Raw genomic sequence first — 20,246 nt, 5'->3', positions numbered from 1 at the left:
CCAAACCGACCAATCTGGACCGACCCAACCTAAATCGGCCAAGTTTTCTTCAGCACCAGTCAATTTCAGGTTGTAAAAAATCATAAACCGATGGTTTGGGTTAGTTTCGGTTTTCATATGTGAAAACCAAAACCGAACCGACTTAGTAGTTAGTAGTTAGTTCATATTTAGTATTTACAATCTACTTAGTTCCTACTTTAACTAAGTTGTCTCTATCCTAGTTACAACCTAACTTAATTTCTAGCCATCTAGTTAGGAATGACATTAATGGCAAGTATTATAAGACAAATAGACAAGGATTTTTTTTGGAAAAGTTTAAAGAAAAGAATCAAAGTATCTTAGTTTTTATGGTCTTTTACACCAAATAAGCAACCAATTACAATTAGAATTAGGTGTCCTTTTTTACTTAGATTATAAGGTTTATTGGAATACACAAATTTCAGTATCCTTTCTCTAATACAGTTTGACTTTCTATTTTCTTGTTAACTTCTATTCTAACTTGGTCTGCCCCCAACTAATTTCAGTCTTCTTTCTCTAATAGAATTAGGTGCCATTTTTTACATCAAAATTTAGTCTTCTTTCTCCTATCTACCAATTTATTGCCATGGTTGAAGTTAGAGCCGAAATCAATCCAACCCGACTCAAACTGACCAGGTCGATTTTACTTAATACAGGGTCGATTCTGGTTTCAATTTCAGGTAATCCGATCAGGTTGGGTCGATAACAAGTATGGGAGATGTTTCCAATGCATATTGAGATGTGCGTGTGGGACACCAATCTAAACTTGAGAAACTAGCTCGAGAATCCTTTTGCAAGTGGTGCAAAATGTAGGAACGCTAAGGAGGAAAAAACAGCCTTCAACATAGATAAGGTCAGCAAGCATTGGTTCCCTCAATTAGATAAAAAAAAAATCCAACAAAGGGTTTTGGAGATATCAATTGCCATGGTAAAATAGATGATCCAAAAAAAAAAAAAAAGTAGTAAAATAAAAATGTTAATGTCTCTATTATAGCCTATTTTGAGCTAGGGAACATCTCCCTTGAAAAGATATTGATTAAATACCTACATCCCCTTCTCTCCCCCTCCCCTCCAACGGTATACACTTGTAAAATGTATGTTAAGTTACTTAAATTCACTTACTGTATTTCTTAAAAAGAATTTATTGATTGTAATTGTAAAATTATTATTTTTTTTAAACTTTTAAGTAATTAATGCAATTAAAGTATGTAATTAGATTAATTAAGTTAATAATTTATTCAATTTACCATCTTTAATATATTAACTAAGATAACTAATTAAACTATACTAAATTAATTTTCTTAATTTACCTAATTGAAATATCTAAAAGTAAGTTATAGTTATGAAAAATCTATAATACATTGTATGAAAATTGATGCAATATATAAATTTTGCCTTGTAAATATTACAATTTAAATCGTCTCTCTCTTAAACATCAATTGGCCACACAAAGTTAATGCAATCCGTGTCTCGCTGAATATTTAATGTAAGCCCAATCTCCCTACTTTGGGTGAATATCTAATGACCTCTTTTGTTTTCTTGATAACACAAAACTGACTAACGTTATCACTTTAATCTAAATTGGCCTTTCACCCTCAACCAAACCCGCATCAAATCCGATCAAATATCCAACCATATTTGAACAGTAATGATAACAAATGAGCAATTTCTAAATAAATAAATATAAATGTATTGTAAAAACAAATGAAACCCCCTCAATCCCAATTTTGAATTCAACCCTTGATTCGCTCTCTTGATGATTTGGTGTTATTATAAAATATATATATTTTTATTGGAAATTGAAAAGAAAAAGTTGTCATGCTGATATAGTCACATCACAAGGGAGACAAGACCCTCAAGTGGCATATAAAGAGAGGTTCAAATTCTACCAACAAAGGGTTTGGCATCCAATTTAGGGCATTAAAACTCCAAAAAAGAGGTTTGAATCCCATCCATTTAATCTAACTCAACCCCTAACATCAATTAGACTTGGATTGGACCCGATCCAAGATTCAAGTGGTTTTGAATGGGTTCCTTACATGTTTTTGCCCTCCTAAGTAGTGTGGATGAGAAATTGGTTAGTAAATTCTCAACCACAACATGCCATATCAGAATAGGTGAGTTGTGGTGTGGTTCATGCTGCATTTTGTGTTTTGATTCTATGTCTCGGATACACAATGTGAGATAATCTACGATGTTGATCAAGAGTAATAAGTTTTTGTGTTCTTCAATCAAAAATAAATTAATAATACAAATTAATTTAACATGTGATCAATTTAGCCATAGCTAATACAAATTAATAAAAAAATTAACAAATGAATTCAAAATACTAATAATCACTAAAAAATTAACAATTATATAAAAATATAACACACATAAGAGAACTAATATTCATGATAAATAATTAATAAAAATTAATCTAGAATTATTAAAATTAGTATAAACATAGAAAAGTATAATTCATACTTTTAATACCAATTACTAACAATTATAATGGTAAGATAAATATTATTAGTTAGATAGAAGACAAATAATAAAAGAATATTGTATGAATTAATAAACATGTGAATTGCTCTGGATAAGGAGAGGAATCACTGAAGTGGTTGTAACTACGAAATAATGATGTGGCCAATATTTTGGGGTGTGGTGTAGTCTACATAGCAAGATAGTGGGTTTTAAACCACACCACATCACACCATAATAGAATGCGTTAAAATGGTGTGTTGTGTTTTGAAACCCACTATCTCGTGGGTTCACTACACTATCAAATACCCCCTAAATCTTAATTAATTATGACAAATGAAATTGATTAGACAAGTCTTTTGATTTAAGTGAATATTATTTATTTTATAATTATACCAAAGTGATTATAACAATTAAGTCATTTCTAAATAAATATATTTTATAAAAATAATATACATAGAGTGGGAATTAGCCACAACATTCACTCATAGATCGTTTCATCACAACTTTTAAAATTAAGAGAAAAACCTTGTACATAACCCCATTAACCCTTGATCTGCTTTGACGATTTGATATTATTATAGAAAAATTTATAATATTTTTATTGGAGTTGAAGAGAAAATTTATAATATCTTTTTTCTTGGAGTTGAAGAGAACAAGTCTATTATACAATGATAGTCACATCGCAAAAGATATACGGTTTTGAGGCTATCTTCAGTGATAGATAGATAGAAAGAGGTTCAGACGCCACTAACAAATGTTCAAGCATCCAAGTCAGGGGCATTAAAACTCCAAAATATAAGTCATTTTATCACAATAAAATGAAATCAAAAATAAAATTTCAAAATTTCAAGTTGTATATGGCATAAGCCCAAAAGTGAACATACTATACACTAAACAAAGCACCGATAAAATAATGAAATACATCATCAACAAAAGAAAAGTGCAATGAAAACAAAGAATATTAGAAAGGTAAAGGTGTAAAACGGGCTGCCCACGCAAATTGCAGGCCATATTGTGTCGGCCCACGGGCTTTTCCAAGCTGTGCCGCCCTCCCCAGGGATAACTTAGGGGGTCGTCCCGATCTAGCCCATGCAGGTTCGTGTTGGGCTGGGCCATAGGTCGGGCCTTGGGCATGGGCCGAATCGGGCCAGATTGGTTTTTTTACCTTTTTTTTGTTATTTTTTACTTTTTGATTTTTTTGATTTATTTGCTAAGTAAAAATGCAAAACTAAAATATTTAAATTTCCTTTGGGCTTGGGGAACTATTTGAAAAAAAAAATGAAATGAGAAATCTAACAAATAAATGAAAAAAAATACATAACCAAATAAGAATGGAATAACAAATTAAAAGAAAATGGGAATTTTATTTCATTTAAATTTAAATTATACAAATTACAAAGCATATAATGGTTGGGCACTTGGATGAATGAAATATGAAAGTTGGAAAATGGAATAAATTAATACAATATAAAAAATACAATATAGTTACAAATTGAAAATACAAAATTACATTGTTAAAAAATAGCAAATAGATTAAATAAAATTAAAACAAAATTTACAATGATTTGAAAAAATGCTATACAACTATTATTCATGAATCATGACTTTCATTATTTGCTTCCGGTGAAATATCGGGTGTAGTGTCATGCTCTCATTTGTCTTATAGTCTATTTTCAACATTCAATCAATCTTTAAAGTAGATGCACATTTCTATACTTTCATAATTCATACAATTTCTCTTGTCGTCCAAAACTCTAGTACTTGCACTAAAACAAGACTTCGATGGAACTGTGGACACTAGAGAGGTTAGTAGATCAGGTGTCATAGTGGCGATAACTGGATAATTTTTTTGAATGTTCACTCTACCAAGCTAAAATATCAAAATTATTTGTACCCTAACCTAAAGTAGAAAAAAATGCTTGTAAATAAAAATTAAGTTCAATAAATGAACTTGTTGTTGAAGTAGCAAATTTTTGCCTTCTACTTATTAAATACAATATTTTTTCCCCTTCTACCACTGGGTTCAAGTTCAGATTCAGAAGTAAAAGATGCATCCTGTACAACTTGTAGAATTATTTCCCATTACTTTATATTCATATAAACTGTACATTTCAAATAATAAACTATTAATTTCTTCTTTTTTATTTCTAATTTCAATATTCATATTTTCATAATATGCTTCATGTAAAATATCTAAACCATCTTTCATAATCCTATGATCAAATATTGTAGTTAAGCAATAATGAGGAGAAATGTTCTCCCAATGTTTTTTAAATTTATTTTCCATTATTTAAACAATACTTTTAAATTGTGGGTTATTTATATATTTTGCAAAACAATCACTAATCACCATTAATTGATAAGATAAATTACAATTAATTGGATAACAAATACCTGATAGTTCATTAGTTACATCATAAAAATATTTTAAAAAATCTCTTATACAAATTGTTATTTCCTAGTCTTCCTCAAATATAATATCATTAGGCATTTTCGTATTATAAAAATTAGTAAGAATTTGTTTATGAGAAATACAACTTTCTAGCATAGCATAGGTAGAATTCCATTTATGCTTAACATCTAATATAAAATGTTTATATTTTAAACCATAATTTTGACATAAATATTTAAATTCTTTTTTTCTGGCTCTAGAATACATAAATTTAAGATGTGACATGGACATATAATATGAAATAATTTACCATTTAAACATGATATTAATTTATATTTTAAAATATTTATTGTAGAATCATTATTACTAGCACTATCAAAACTAATAAAAAATAATTTATTCTCAATTCCATAAGCATGTAAAGTATTTAAAATGCTTGCAACAATAGTTGGGCCAGTATGTGACCATTCAATCATAGTAAAACATAAAATTCTTTTATTTAAAAGTCATTTTTCATAAATAAAATGAGTAGTAACACAAATATAACTTATGTTAAATTTAGAAGTCTAAACAACAAAAGTAATTGCAACTTTAGAATTAATATTTGATAACATGTAAATTAAATTTTGTTTATATGAATAAATAATTTTTAAAGCATCTAATCTAATAATATTCCTATAAACTTTTTTATATTGTGAATTTACATAATTACACAACCAATTTTCAAGTTTAGTATCTTAAGCTAACAAAGATGGTTGTTTAGCATGTACAATGTATTTTGTTAATTCCTGATTCATTTTTTCTTGAGAATATTTAAATGTACCAAAACCCCCTACCCAATTTGTGTGTGTTGTTTCTCTTACTTCTTCTTCTTTTTCTTTCTCATGGTTGAGCAAATGTTGCACAAATGGCCAATGCCACTCTTGCTAAAACAGTTAAAGTCTTTCCTACATATTTGGCAAACAACTCTTTTTCCCTTCCCCATAACCTTCTATACTTTAAATATTTTCCAAACCGAGTTAATAAACTTAGATGCCTTTTTTTCTTTCCCCTAGTATCAGTACTAGGGGTGGAAGTTCTATCAACATCAATAGCATTCATATTGGTACTAACACTATCATGATACGACTGAATATTGTTAACATTGAACAATGTTGGGGAATTGGTTTTGGGAGGAGTTGGCCATTTTTTTTAAATTAAAAAAAACAAAATTAATCTAATTGGACTTATCCAGATTGCCGGTTTTGAATCCCAACTTGATTTTAATGGTTGAAGTCTTTCAACTGCAAGAGTCCAAGCCTCTCAAATTGCTAATTAATTTGAGATACTTGAGCTAGTTGAGCAAGCCTTATTCTTGTTAAAATTTCAATAAAGTTGAGAATCAGTCAATTAGAGTTCAAATCACTTTAGACTTCAGATAATATATGAGAGGAAGAGATTAAAAGAACGAGTTGTGCCGTGCTAGCCTGTGATGGATGTGTCACTGGTTGTGGACTCCAAATTTAACCCAGGCCCAACACGACCCACATGATAATGCTGGGCCTGGCATTGCCCGCATGTTGGCTTGCCAGGCCGCCGCCATGGGCGACATGGCCTAATTCACACCTCTATACACAATGGAATAAAACAAAAAAAAGGAACACATTGCCAAGCAACTAAGCCACTTTGTTTTTTTTTTGTTAAACATAATAAAAAAATACCAACTTGCAATACTGTAAACTGAAATTCCAAAACCACCTCAAGCATCAAATAGATTATCATCTTTAGTTCATCTCTACTATTTGAAGAAAATATTAAGAAAAAAACATAAATAATATTAATAGTCACAATAAAGTCCATCCAAAAGATACATCCATTTAGGAATCTTGATAGTGAGAACAACTCAAATGGACTGATAAAGATAGGAAGCAAAATAGAGGGAAGAAAAAGTTGCCAAATTTTCAAATACGACAAAAAAATATAGGAACACTTCCATAGTCTTTAGAAATATGTTACAGATCAAACATAACTGGTCTTAATCGAAAAAAAAAAAAAAAAAAAAACTGATATTCGTTACTGCAATCAATTCCGATTTTTTGAAAATTTCAGAAAAAAATCTATAAAAAATATCAATCAGCCTCTTAATAGATTCTAGGGTTTCTTGTGAAGGTTTACTGGCAGGGCATACAGTTGTGGGCATCAAGCTTAATGGAGAGAAGTTATGGCCTTTACAATATTATGAGTTAATATCTATTTGGATGTCTAGATCTTCTCCCAATTTTAATTTCCAATAACCCAAATAGAATACATGAGTCCCATGTAACAAGTTATGGTCTTTACGATATTAAGAGTGTATTTTTTAAGTCTAGATTAAACCCAACCCATATCCCTAGAGAAGGTTTAGCACAGATTAGAGGTCGAACTTGATATGGAGACTAGAGTCCATATGATTTAGTGTTGGTTTCTTCCTCACTTCTCCATTTACACTTCTTTTAACCGTAGAATTCGAAAGGATCAAATGTGAACAGGCTCTGCTTGTGCTTGGTTCCTCAATCTCAATGGTTTTGAACACAGTTATTATTACTGTTGCTTTTTCTGTTTTTCAAACTCCTGGTAAGAAAAGACGAGGGGAATAGCTGAATCATGATTGTAGGTCGGTTCCAACTTCATTCCCCTATCCTGGGTCTATATCAAAATGGGTGCAGTGATGAGGTGGCTAATGCATCATGTCCATCAGATTATGGACCTTTCCATGTAAACTCCATTTCTAGACCGAGGCAAGCATCTGGATGTAATCTCTTTGAATAAAAATGGTCAATGTAAAATTGCTTAGTTAGCCACGTGGCAAATTAAGGCTGGACTCGTGTTAACTGCAGAAAGTCTAAAAATATAGAACAAATATATGTAAAGTAACAGAAGTACAAACCCAAATCAAAATTACGTCTCTATATATACAACACAGAAAACAGACAAATAGTCTTCTTAGAGCTCAGATGATAAGAACACGGTACATTTTTCCACAGCCACACTTGTAATGGACACTGAAACCTTCTCCCTCTCTCCTAACTGTCACACTTTCTTCCTCGTTAATCTCTGAAACTTCCTGCACCCCAAACATTACTAATTAACAAGCAAGTTTGATTTAAACAAAAACAAAATCCAGGGGAAATGATATATATGATAGAGACTGAGACCTTGTTGTTGGTTCCATCACCAATTTCTTCTTCCATTACCTCCTGCATCATTTCGTTACAGCATTCATTTATCTGTATCACTCGTTTCTTTATCTGCTCCGATCTCTGTAATTAAACAGAGCTCCTATGGTTATTTACATCTGATAGAAAACAATTAAAAGCAGCTTGAATTAAACCCAGCTTAAGCTTGTGCCGGATTAGTTATTCCCGATTCCAAAATAATATTTAATTACCTTCGTAGCAGAAGTCTCCACCTTCACAGGATCCGACAGTGCAGGATTGGTGATCTTGGAGAGCGTCTGACCGAAATCGGATGATCGGACTGTATCTTTTGTGGGCGGTGTCGTTGTAGTTTCTTGACATGCGCCATTTTTCTTGGTCGGCTCTTGAACTGCAGAGGGAATGGTGGACGGAACCAAAGGTGGACAAGATGGCAACATCCCCGTTTCCATGGGTGTCTTTGGTGTGTCGGATGAGCTAGAAAAAGAATGAAGCCTGTCTAAACCAGTCGCCACCGGCGGCTGTGCTGCAGGTGGTGATGGCGTGGGGAAAGATTGCGATCGATCAAGAAGTTGTGGTTTCTGTGGGGAAGGTGGTGGAAAGTTGTTATTTTCGGAGGGAGGGTTCGACTCAGAGTTGAACCGGCGGAGAGTACACAAGGAAGAACCAAGAACAGTGGTTGTGGGGACAGGAGAAGAGACCATGTCTGAGATTGAGCGAGGTTTTGGCGGTGACGAGTATGATAACGTTGGATCGACCATGATCTTCTTGTTTAATGGCTCAGAGGTGCAGAATTCTTGTTCTTGTTGCGGATCCGAAGATGATCGTTTCTTCAGGGAGGAGCCACACAACTCACAGTGGCTGAAATCAGTGCTCCCGAGCTGGAGCATAGACATGGGATGCGTAATAACTGAGTCGAAACCCATGCCGTGATCGCTCCCCTTCTCTTGCCGCATATCTGCGCCTTCAAGATCAAGATCAAGATCAAGATCAAAATCGCAATCTGTGTTTCGTTTTCTCTTCTCTGCTCTGCTTTCGTGCTTGCTATTCGCTACGTACGACTGGAGCCGAGGCCAAGCTCGAATGCCTTGTTGAGTGGTTTTTATAATGAGAAGGCCCGCGGGTCGCGACATATTGGATATGGCTGGGCTTAGTGGATGGTGTAAAGAAGATAAGACCCAAGACGGGGATGGGCTGAAGGGTGTCAATGGACCGGTTTTGGATTGGACCCCATCCAGTCCAAAATCAATTTGGATAATCCAACAAGATATATTGGATTAGACATGGTCCCTCCATAACAAATTCCGTCCAGCTTAAAATCAATTTGGATGGATTGAATGGACTAACAAGACATATTGGATTGGACCAATCCTGTCCAAAATATTTATTAGATTTGATTAGACATGGTCTGTCCATAATAAATTTATATTGGATTGGGTTGGATTAAGCAAATAATATAAGATGGGAATATATGTGTCAACAGACTGGGTTTGGGTTGAAACCAATCTAAATCAAAATGAATTTGAACAGATTGGATGGTCCAGACATTGAATTGGATTGGTCCAAATTAGTCCAAAACATTCATTGGATTGGATTGAACCCAGTCCATTTATAATGGATTCACATTGGACTGGGTCAGATTGGACCAAATCCAGTCCAGTTGACACCCTTAAATGGGCTCTGTCCTGACACAGCTATGCAGTCCATCCGGATATGCTCATCACAGAGCGCGCCTCACGCTGACCTCAGAGTCTGTCCTGACCGCAAGTCAAGAACATCTCCCATACTTATATTTATTATTCATGGGAGATGTTCCCAATACAAGGTGGGATGTGGCTGTGAGGTAAGTGTGAGACACGCTCAGTGAGGAGCAGATCCCAATTCCCATTAAAAGAGGAAGGGAATGGTTATTTTTCAGATTCTGTCCATTGGGACACTTATCTGATACCAATCCATTAGGCCACAAAACCCTATTCTGATTTGTTGAATTCGGAAGATTAGAGGAGGAATTCAATTCCTTTCTAGACTTAATCCCATGCAATTTCAAATGATTATTGACTAACCACTTTAACACCACACACTGTCGATAAATATTAAAAATTGCCGCTAGTTATAGTTTTAGCAGCAGTCTCCGACAATTGAATATAGCAGCAGTTACAAAACACAATGAAAAGCATGCTAAGAGCCCTTAAGGCAACCTTTGGTCTCAACATATCAGCTTTATCCGCAAGAGGTTTGGAAGGCCAACAAAGAGAAAAAGTAATCTTCGCATATAATTTGCATAATCACTGTCTATAAGTAAGCTCCAACTCCATTTGGGCATTAGGATTGGAAACCAATATATCATTATCCATTTATTAGCGCTTAATCTTCATAGAGGCTAAGTTCTGAGCAAGCCTCTTTTTTCCAGTTTTCAACTTTTTATTTGCTTTGCCATTTGAAATCGATATATTATTAGGAATGGCAATTTTCTCTATTTTCGACGGAGACCCGACTACCTTGATCCAATGGGGTCGAAGATGAGGATTGTTTTGGTGGGGTGGGGATTAATAGGAATCCCCGATCAGGATCAGGGTCGGGAATGGGGATTGAGGTCCCCGCCCCACCTCGACCCTGATTATATATATATATATATATATATCAAAACATATTTAAAACATTATTTATAATTTAAAATATTTATTTATTGTAAGTAAATTTAATTTTCAAGAAAATACTATTATCTAAAAAATTTTCAGGGATTCAGTCAGGTCCCTGTGGGGAATCCATCTCATCGGGGATCGAGGATGGAGGACAATTTTTGTACCCGGCGGGGATTAGAGACGGGAATGGGGGTTAATTTCAGAATCGGGGGGTGGGAATGGGGAATATGACCCCCACCCCGTTGCCATTCCTATATACTACAATCACTCATTGCTCCCACTCCAATAAGATCAGGCCCAAGTAGATCTATCACTATACAAATGCAATCTATCAATGGCAAATAAAGATTTGGGTAGCAAATCATGTTGAGAAGAGATTCTAGCCTCCATACATGAAGGGGGCAAGTTTTAACAATCTGAATGTATGCATTGCACATGGCTACATGAAATGTACAGCAATCAATTAACTCCTTTCAACAACTATATTTACTAATGAATGAAACAGAAACAAAGACGGTGTTTATCTAAAATAACACAATTGAGATACCAATTTGACCTTAGGTTCTAGACTTTCAGTGCTTTGCAATGATTGAGAAAAAATATTGATTATATCTCCAGTTGTGCATTCAACATCCTCCGAACAAATCGAGTATAATGCATGAAGGCACGCACCCATGGAGGCATCATATACTGTGCTTCTGCAACCAAAGCTCATTATAAGTTCTTAGAAGAAAATAAGCTAAAAAGCATGTATCATCTGCATCTATATATCCGGACCATTTCCCAAATCTAGGGACAAGGGTTCTAATTCTTTACTTGTTCCAGTTAGATTTTAAGCAGCATGGCATCCAAATTTGAGAGATTATAAACATTAGGGATTACATTTTAATTCTATACCTGAATTCTGAAAGCTCCTTCTCATTTTCACCTAATATAGTGGAGATTGACCAAATAAATTTCTCACAGGGAACAAACTCAGCATCCATCACTGTTGTTGCGATTCAGGCAAAATCAAAACAAGCCTACCACAGGATATAGAATTAGAGAAATATGAAAAAAAAGTGAAATGAAATATTAGCCATTAAACAACAAAAAGAACCAGCACCTAAATTGTAATTAAGATGCTACCCACCATATGTAAATCAGCATCTCCATAACATAAAAGGGCACATGCAGCAAAACAAATGATGAATTGATGATTCCTCAGATGGAGTTCACCAGTCAGGCATTTTCTAAGAATCTTAATGGTCCATGTGGAAAAAAGCTTCCACCTTGGTTTATCTTTGACGTCAATTAAGATTCCAGGGCCATTTGTAGGTCTGCAACATGTTGGAAGATCACCAAAAAGAGCTAGAGTTTTAGCAATTTTAGCAAGGGGTTTACAGAAACACCTCAAAGACACTCTAGTGGAAGCAGTAATACTACATTTGTTAGCACATAATGATGCTACATTCTTAGAATTTTTTTTTTCAATTTTAATCCTAGCTAAATGCCTTATTGTGCTTTAAATGACAAAATTAATCAAAATAGATGAAGTAAAAGCCACGTCTAGCTACCTTTAAGAACAAAACAACTCTAAAGAACCTTTGCTAAGCCTTTAAGGATACCATCATCATCATTATCATCTAAGCCATGTCCTAGCTATATGGGGTTGGCTACATGAATCTCATTTCATCATTCCCATTTGTTCAATATCATATCTATCATCAAATTCATCACCATTACCATCATCCATGCCTTATCCCAACTATATGGGGTTGGTTACATGAATCCTACTTTGTCAATCCATTCTATTTAAAACTATATGGGCACTCAAATCATTTTTTACCACTTCCACCAAAATCTTATTTGATGTGCCCCAACTCTTCTAGCCCCTTCAACTTCTAACAAATCACTTCTTATGAGTTTTCGTGTAGATATAGAGATCATTTTACAGTTATGCGACAAAACAAATCCCCTTAATTTCTAAGAATTGAGATTCCACCTGCTGGTTTCCAACACTTGCTGACCATCTATTTTGTTTAAAATCAATTCCTTGATTTTTCAGGAGCTTAAGAAAGATCATATAAATTACCTAAAAGATCTCACACAATCAAGGAGTAAAGGACACGGTTTATTTTCATGAAATCTTAACTAATGACTATCTAGCATGTAAGGAATAGAAAAATAGCAATAAATGAATAAGAGAAACAAGGCTAAAGGTTGGACAAAAAAAGATTTTTCTACCCTTTGTATACAAATGGCCTAGAAAATAAATATTCCAGACCCTCAAATTGTTGTTCATCTACCCAAAAGCCACATCAATCATGACCATTCATTTAGGAGTTTGGATGGCTATGAATCTTAACGAGTTTTGATGAGGGCGGATTTGGCTCTCTAGTGACATCATGACACTTGGCATCTTAGAACAGTTGGATGATACATAGGCACCATCTAGGCGATGACTTGTCCAAGCCAAAGTGATGGAATTCTAGATCTCGATTCGTCTTCGCCACTGACCTAGTGACCTGCCTCTACCGCCAACCTAGCGGCCTGCCTCTTCCGTTGACTTGGCAACCTCAATCACAACTTAGGGAGGCTTGTAGCACATCGTCCAAGGCCGACCTGTGGAACCTCGTTAGTACTATCGAAGTGACCTCAATGAGGAGTGGCCTCCCTCGAGGGCTTGCCAACCTGATTGGCGCCCAAGTGGTGACCTGCGAGACTTTCTCTCCAACCAATTCTGCATGCACATCCCGTCACTCTTGGGTTTCTTGGAAGTTGGCCCCTGCATTGAATGCTCCAGAAGAAATCGAACAAGGCGCGAAGACTGGTCTACGTGCACGGCTACCTCCAATGACTTCAGACCAGTTAGGCACGACCTTCCGGAAATCTCAGATGCAATGCGTGAAGCCCACGCCTAGGGGTGAGCAAAAAAATTTGAAAAACCAAACCGATTGAAACTAAACCAAAAAATCGGTTTTCGATTAACCATTTAAAAAAATCAACAGTTAACCGAACGATCGATGCATATACAATGATATATATCTTATTTTTTTGAAAATCGAATTGAAAAGTTCTAAGAAAAAGGCTGAAAGTCTGTTGACTGCCAGATTGGTGACTGCCACTCTGCCAATCTGCCTCTTTGAAAATCTAAACATTCAACCTTTCTCTTTTTCTCTCGGTTCTCACTTTGTCTCTTCAACTTCAAAGTTGAAACCTAAACCAGTAAACCTCTATCAGTATCAGTTCTCAGTTCTTAGTTCTCTACTTCTCTTCTCGGCATCTCATATGTTATCTCCGTCGCGTGGCCGATGCCAACCACTAGCACCAAGTGGCAACGATGCAACACCGGTCACCGCCTTGCCGGCAAGAAAGCACCAACACAACACCATCTACGTATCTCTCTTCTCTCTGTCTCTCATCTCTCCTTTCTATGGCTTCGCTAAGAGCCACCTCTCAAGCTCTCACCGCAACAACCAATAACAACCTCTCTCATCTCTCTTCTCAAGTGCTCAATGTAGGATCTGAACTGGGCCAGATGTTCCCAATTTAAAAATAAGGTCATTTCTAACCTTCTAAAGCTCCCAACAGATGATGACAATGATCGGGTGTGTATCTTGCATCACGTAAGTTAGAGATCCAACATTTGTAAAGGCCTAAAATCAGTAAATCTGAAATTCATGGAGCTAGCCAGCTAAACAGTTCTCGCAAAAAATAGGAGAGTAACGAATGATCGGCACCGACAGGCGACAACAACCACTGGTCCATCGATAGTTTTAGATATTTTTTTTAATTTTAAGTGTATAAAAAAAATCTAAAAACTGAGCCGTGGTTAACCGATGAACCGGTTGCATCGGTTTGGGTATTGAAAAAACCGATAAGATTGGTTCGATTTGAAAAAATACCCATGGGCACCCCTGCCATGCCAAACAACACCTATATAAAGGCACCAACCCCAATGACACAATGTACAATATACTACTCACAAGCTCATTAGCATACTAGTATCTAGCTAGCAAAACTCAGTACTAACTTAAGCACCGGAGCACCTAGGCTGGCTAAAAGCAACCTAGGAACTCTGACAATGTTTCGTTGCAAGTCTCTCTAGAGAACTACACAACTTGGTAACCAACCTAGCTCCACACCCGAATAGCCTCCTAATCCAGCCCAGTCAGTTCGACATCCAAACTGTAATCCAACAAGAACTCTCTAGCTTGACTTTTGAGTCATCAGCCACCAGGGAGCTACTAGATCGCGTTTCATCAATTGGCGTCGTCTATGGGAAATGCAACAAAATGTTAAGTTCTCACCTTCTAGTTTGCTAAGTTCTTGCCATGTAGTTTTTGCCTTTATCAACTAAATGACATTTTTTAGCAGCACCAACATCAAGAATGAAGAATTAGTTACTGGGGGGCAAGAGCATCCCTGATGAACCTTGAGAACCCTTTGTGACAATCAAGTAAGTTCAGCGCCCCTAGCACTTCCTAGAGTAGCAACTGTGTCAAACCCAACACTTCCATTACCCTAGACAAATACACTGTTAACGCAGCGCGACAATTTTATGAGCTGAAGCATGAATCTCCAGATGTGGGCATGGGAGGAGAAGTTTGGGGCATTCATGACACCACAGAATAATCAACAGCAGAACAACATTAACAACCAGTAGTTTGGCGACAAGCACCTCGGAGTAAGGCCGCCCTTGTAGGTCGAGCCCTTCATGGTTCCCATGGGAGTTGATGGCCAACAGACTGAGCAGCTTTGCCGACCTCAATTCAGCCCGAACGAGCCTCGTCAACACTCTTCGCGAGATCTCCTCTACAAGTTGTGCCCTTCGCGGATCCCATGGAAATCAACGACCAACAAATTGTGCAAATTCCCTTGCGGGTTGAGCCTTTCAAGGCTCTTGTGCGATTTGGCGAGCTACAGTTAGTAGAGTTGCCCCCACAGGTTGAGCTCCCTGTTGATTCTCGTAGGAGTAGACAACCAACGTCTTTGAGGGCGGATGTAGTTTAGCCATGGTATCAACCTACCATCCAACACAGAGAGTGACATGCATATCAACAAACTCACAAGAAGGACAGAAATGAGCAACTAGCCCAAGTGATCCTCAACGATCTGGCCCAGACTGTCTCTAGCGGAACTGCGAAGCCTCACTACTGATCAAGCCCTTCATGGCTCCCTTGAGAGTTGGAAGCGAACTGAATGTGGAACTGGCCTCATACGTTGAGCTCTTTGTGGTTACCGTGAGAGTAGGTGACCCGCAGACAGTAGAGCAACCCCCTCAAGGTGAACCTCCAATAGCTCAAAGAGGAGTGGGCAACCAACAGTTCTATGAGCAGGTGCAATACATGTACACCATGATCTCGCAAGTAGACTTGTTCATGGGCCGGGCTTTGCTTCTACATTAATAGAAAATGTTCAGGCCCGAGCCCAAGCCTAGTTCGACCATCAGGCCTAGGTCTTGAGCCCGCGTCCGAGGTCGACTAGAAATTTGGAAAAAAAAAGATTTTTCCTTTTTAATTCAATAAAAAAGTTGTTTTATTTATACTAAAAGACCTCAAAACCTAAAAAAATAATGAATCATTATTACTTGAAAAAAGAGAAGAAAAATGTTACATATATGCTTTTTTATTCTATAAAATATATTTTTATTAATATAATATATTATCATGTCGGGCTTGGGCTCGAGCTAGGCTTTTTGAGAAAGCCCGAGCCCAGCCTAAAAAAAGTCAGGCTTGATATTTTAGGCCCGAGCCCAAGCCCATGGGCATGAAATATTGTCCAAGCTCGACTTAGATCGGGTCAGGCTGACCCAGCTCGTCGAGCTACCCGGCCCATGAATAGATCTACTCACAAGCACCTACCCGGGGAATCTAATCCCACGTGATGGCATAGAAGTAGCCATAGTTAAAGCTACTCGAGAATGACTATCCACTTTGGTGACCTAGTCAAATTGAGTTGTAAGAGAGCCATACCGCTTTTTAGCTAAGGCGCCCTCAAGCCAATTTCGAAAACACGACGACAATAGGTAGAACGGTCTAAGTAGGTCGGCCCCCTATTTATTAGCTCGAAAACATGCATAAATCAACCTCAAAGGACGTCGACATCTCACCACCAACCTGAAAGAAAAGGGAGAGAGAGAAAAAGAAATGAAGGAAGGGGAAACTAGTTCGCTTTCAGCACCGTTGTAGATACACAAAATTGCTAATCTCTTTACAGTCGACCTCTACCTCGGTTTTAGGCTCCGCATCAACCTTGCCAGCTACTCTTTCAAGAACCAGCCCGAGAGACATTGTGTTGTAGACTACCTAAGTGGAGCGGTCCAATGAGGCTGTCACGCAATTAGAACCCCCTCTTGAGGATAGCATGATGAGCTTTGCTCTTGAAGTACTTAGTCGGATTGCAAAACTCCTTGACGATTGCATCCCCAATAAGGTAGATGTCCTCAGGGTATCTACTCGACCTCTCCTCGAGCGGATGAATTCCCTCTCTTGCCCCGATGATCAAGATAGCGAGGTCCTACATAAGGTTGAATTCAACACTTAGACTCTTTTGACGTGGGGAGCAAAATTGGACCAATGTATATGGCTTTGAGCTCATCAAATCAGTCAATCCAGGCCAAAGAAACAAGCTACTCCCTTCGTCGAGCTGCCCTCAACTCAGGAGTGGGGGCCAATTGATGGGGGAGGATTTGGCCCTCCAATGACATCATGACACATGGCATCTCGAAACAGTTGGATGACACCTAGGCGATGATTTGCCCTTGCCAAATTGATGGAATTCCTGGTCGCGATGCGTTTTCGCCACCGACCTGGCAACCTGCCTCTATCGCCGACCTGGCGGCCTGCCTCCACCGCCGACCTTACCACAACTTAGGGTGGCTTGCAACACCTCGTCCAGGGCCGACCTGTTGAACCTCGCCAGTATTGTTGTAGTGATCTCGATGAGGAGCGACCTCCCTCGAGGGCTTGCCGACCTAATTGGGGCCCAGGTGGCGACCTGCGAGATGTGCTCGCCAACCAATTCTGCATACACATCTCATCATTCCCGGGTTTCTCAGAAGTTGGCCCCCGCACCAAATGCTCCAGAGGAAACTGAACAAGGCATGAAGGCTGGTCTACATGCACAACTACCTCTGAGGACTTCAGACCAGTTAGGCACGACTTCCTAGAGATCTCAGACGTGATGCGTGAAGCCCATGCCAAACAACACCTATGTAAAGGCACCAACCCCAATGACACAAGGTATGATATACTACTCATAAGCTCATTAGCATACTAGTATTCATCTCACACAACTCAGTACTAACTTAAGCATCGAAGCGCCCACACCGGGTAAAAGCAACCCAGACACTTTGACAATGTTTCCTTGCATGTCTCTCTAGAGAACTACACAACTCAACAACCAACCTAGCTCGGCACCCGAACAACCTCTTAATCCAGCCCAGTTTGTTCGGCATTCAAGCCATTCTCCAACAAGAATTCTCCAGCTCGACTTATGAGTGATCAACCACTAGGGAGCTGTTAGATTGTGCTTCATCAAGATTCAAATTGCACAAATTCTATTTCAATCCCACTCTTTTGACTCCATTTTACCCAAGTACCTATACTGGACACCAAAGCACACATGTGAGTGTGGGTATAGGATATGTATTCAAATCACCAAATCTGAACCCTTTCTTCCAATGTGAAGTTTGACAATTGACATATTCTGCGGGTAAAACCTTAATTTGGCATGCATCTGGTATTAATTATTAATTCATATTGTTATAGAATATTATAATTTGAAATTGAAATTTAGATCTACACAATTCCCAACCAAGAGGTCTCCATTAGTGTCATGTGATGTGTACTCTGAGTGCTTTATTATAGTTTAGTTTGCAACTATCACGTTACAAATTCATTTACCATATTTGTCTTTTAAACTCATTGGTGGACCAATCTTAACATAGAAAAACTTTATGTTCCAACACTAGAGGACAAATAGACTTGACTCCTTGACACAAATTTGCATCAGGTACCTGCGACTAACCAATTAACATGGTTGCAAGAAAAACACTACAAAAAGATAGAATCATCTAGGTTTATAGGATAGTATCAACACATGAAATTCATGATGTGGTAGTTCCAACACTATGCCCTTCATGAGCCTACATACCAACTATCAAATGAACTAGAATACACAAGATTATTGTCGTTTTACAGTACGAAGTAAGGATAAAAGAGAACCAACTATCTTGAAAATCACTCTATGGCGGGAGCTGGGAGATCAAATTGTATGATTCCTCAAAGTGTAAGTGGGGTGGTAAGGTTATGTTTGGGGGTCTCCTTGAAAAATGAAGGAAGACTGGGTGAAGGAAGTAGGTTTTAGGGATTAGGATAAATGGATTGATAGGGTAGCAGGATAAGATGATTGGATGAATGAATGATTGGGTGAATGAATTGTTATGAGGATGACCCTCTTTTATGAGGAGAGATCCTATGGTCCCGAAATGAAGGAGTCAGAAGTGTTTAATTCCCAATAGGAAAGGGAATATCAGATTCATTGTCGGTCGATCTCTCAAGGTTTGACTTTTCTTTTGTCTGAGGATTCTCATAATCCGTGTGTGCAACTTCCTTTCATGACCTACTTAACTTATGTGGCACTGGTGACATCATTATTTAGTAGGCACGCTTTCACTAAACCTATGTGACACTTCATCATGCACCTAACTTAAAGTTGCATGTGCGATCGATATTTAAGTCCAATTCATAGTGATCTGTGGTTTTATAATGGTCTCGGGTTCATCACAAAGCTGCATGCGATCGAAGTTTATCATGAAATTATGCGTCCGAGGATTATTGCAAGATTGTGTGCGTCCAAGGTTTATCGTAGAACTGTGCACACCTAAACTTAAATGCATGTTCACATTAGGCAAAGTTTATCCCAGCTTGTATCAAGTACAAGTTTATTGTGGAAGTTTGATGTGTTGTAAACTCATCGCAAATGATCGATGAATTATGAACTCATCGTGAGCGTCCATGTGATATCAATTTGGTATGTTCTATACTTTGATGGCTTAAGCGACCACTATGTACTTACACAAAGGATGATCAAGAAAGACAAATATTCTCTATTGTATATTGAAACAATATAAAAAGGTGAATAATAAGGTATAACGTAGTTATAAGTTATTTAATAACAGGACAATAAATGATTATATGTACCAAGAGTAAAACTTTTTTCCTCTCCTAAAGCAGATTATCAACAAGCCAAAAAGAGATTCACAAGAAAAAAATCAGTAGTGGACATCTCTTGCTTGCTATTGCAAAACAAAACAACATGATCAAAATAGGGCTGAAGAGGAACATCTCTGAAAAGATTTGTTGCAGCCATCCAAGAGTGAAAATTATCCTCAAATATTCTCTAGAATACACCAAGGATCTGTCATCTTCTCTGGCATACACCAACTCAGATTGACCAGTCTACATAAATGAGCATAAACCTCTCTCACCACTAGATGGTGCAAGAATAGGTAACTTGTAGGTTAATGCCCCCTTCTAGTTAGATTTTCTCTAGTTAGGCATTTATTCA

The 20,246-nt window shown here is 37.3% G+C and overlaps 1 protein-coding gene across 1 annotated transcript; it reads right to left on the bottom strand.

Moving 5' to 3' along the window:
• Window positions 1-7,721: 7,721 nt before the first annotated feature.
• On the bottom strand, window positions 7,722-9,182 carry LOC148867089 (uncharacterized). Its single transcript, XM_088976460.1, has 3 exons — window positions 8,283-9,182; window positions 8,050-8,154; window positions 7,722-7,958 (listed from the first exon to the last, which is right to left on the bottom strand). Exons 1-3 carry the CDS (start codon window positions 9,180-9,182, stop codon window positions 7,845-7,847), a joined length of 1,119 nt encoding a protein of 372 aa, XP_088832586.1. The 3' UTR covers window positions 7,722-7,844.
• Between the last annotated feature and the right edge of the window lie 11,064 nt (window positions 9,183-20,246).

This window comes from Nelumbo lutea, chromosome 3 (assembly GCF_056320005.1).
Source record: "Nelumbo lutea isolate HS-2025 chromosome 3, American lotus-T2T, whole genome shotgun sequence".
Taxonomy (NCBI): Eukaryota; Viridiplantae; Streptophyta; class Magnoliopsida; order Proteales; family Nelumbonaceae; genus Nelumbo; species Nelumbo lutea.
Note: the sequence above shows the minus strand (reverse complement) of the source record. Positions and strands in the feature narration are given on the sequence as shown.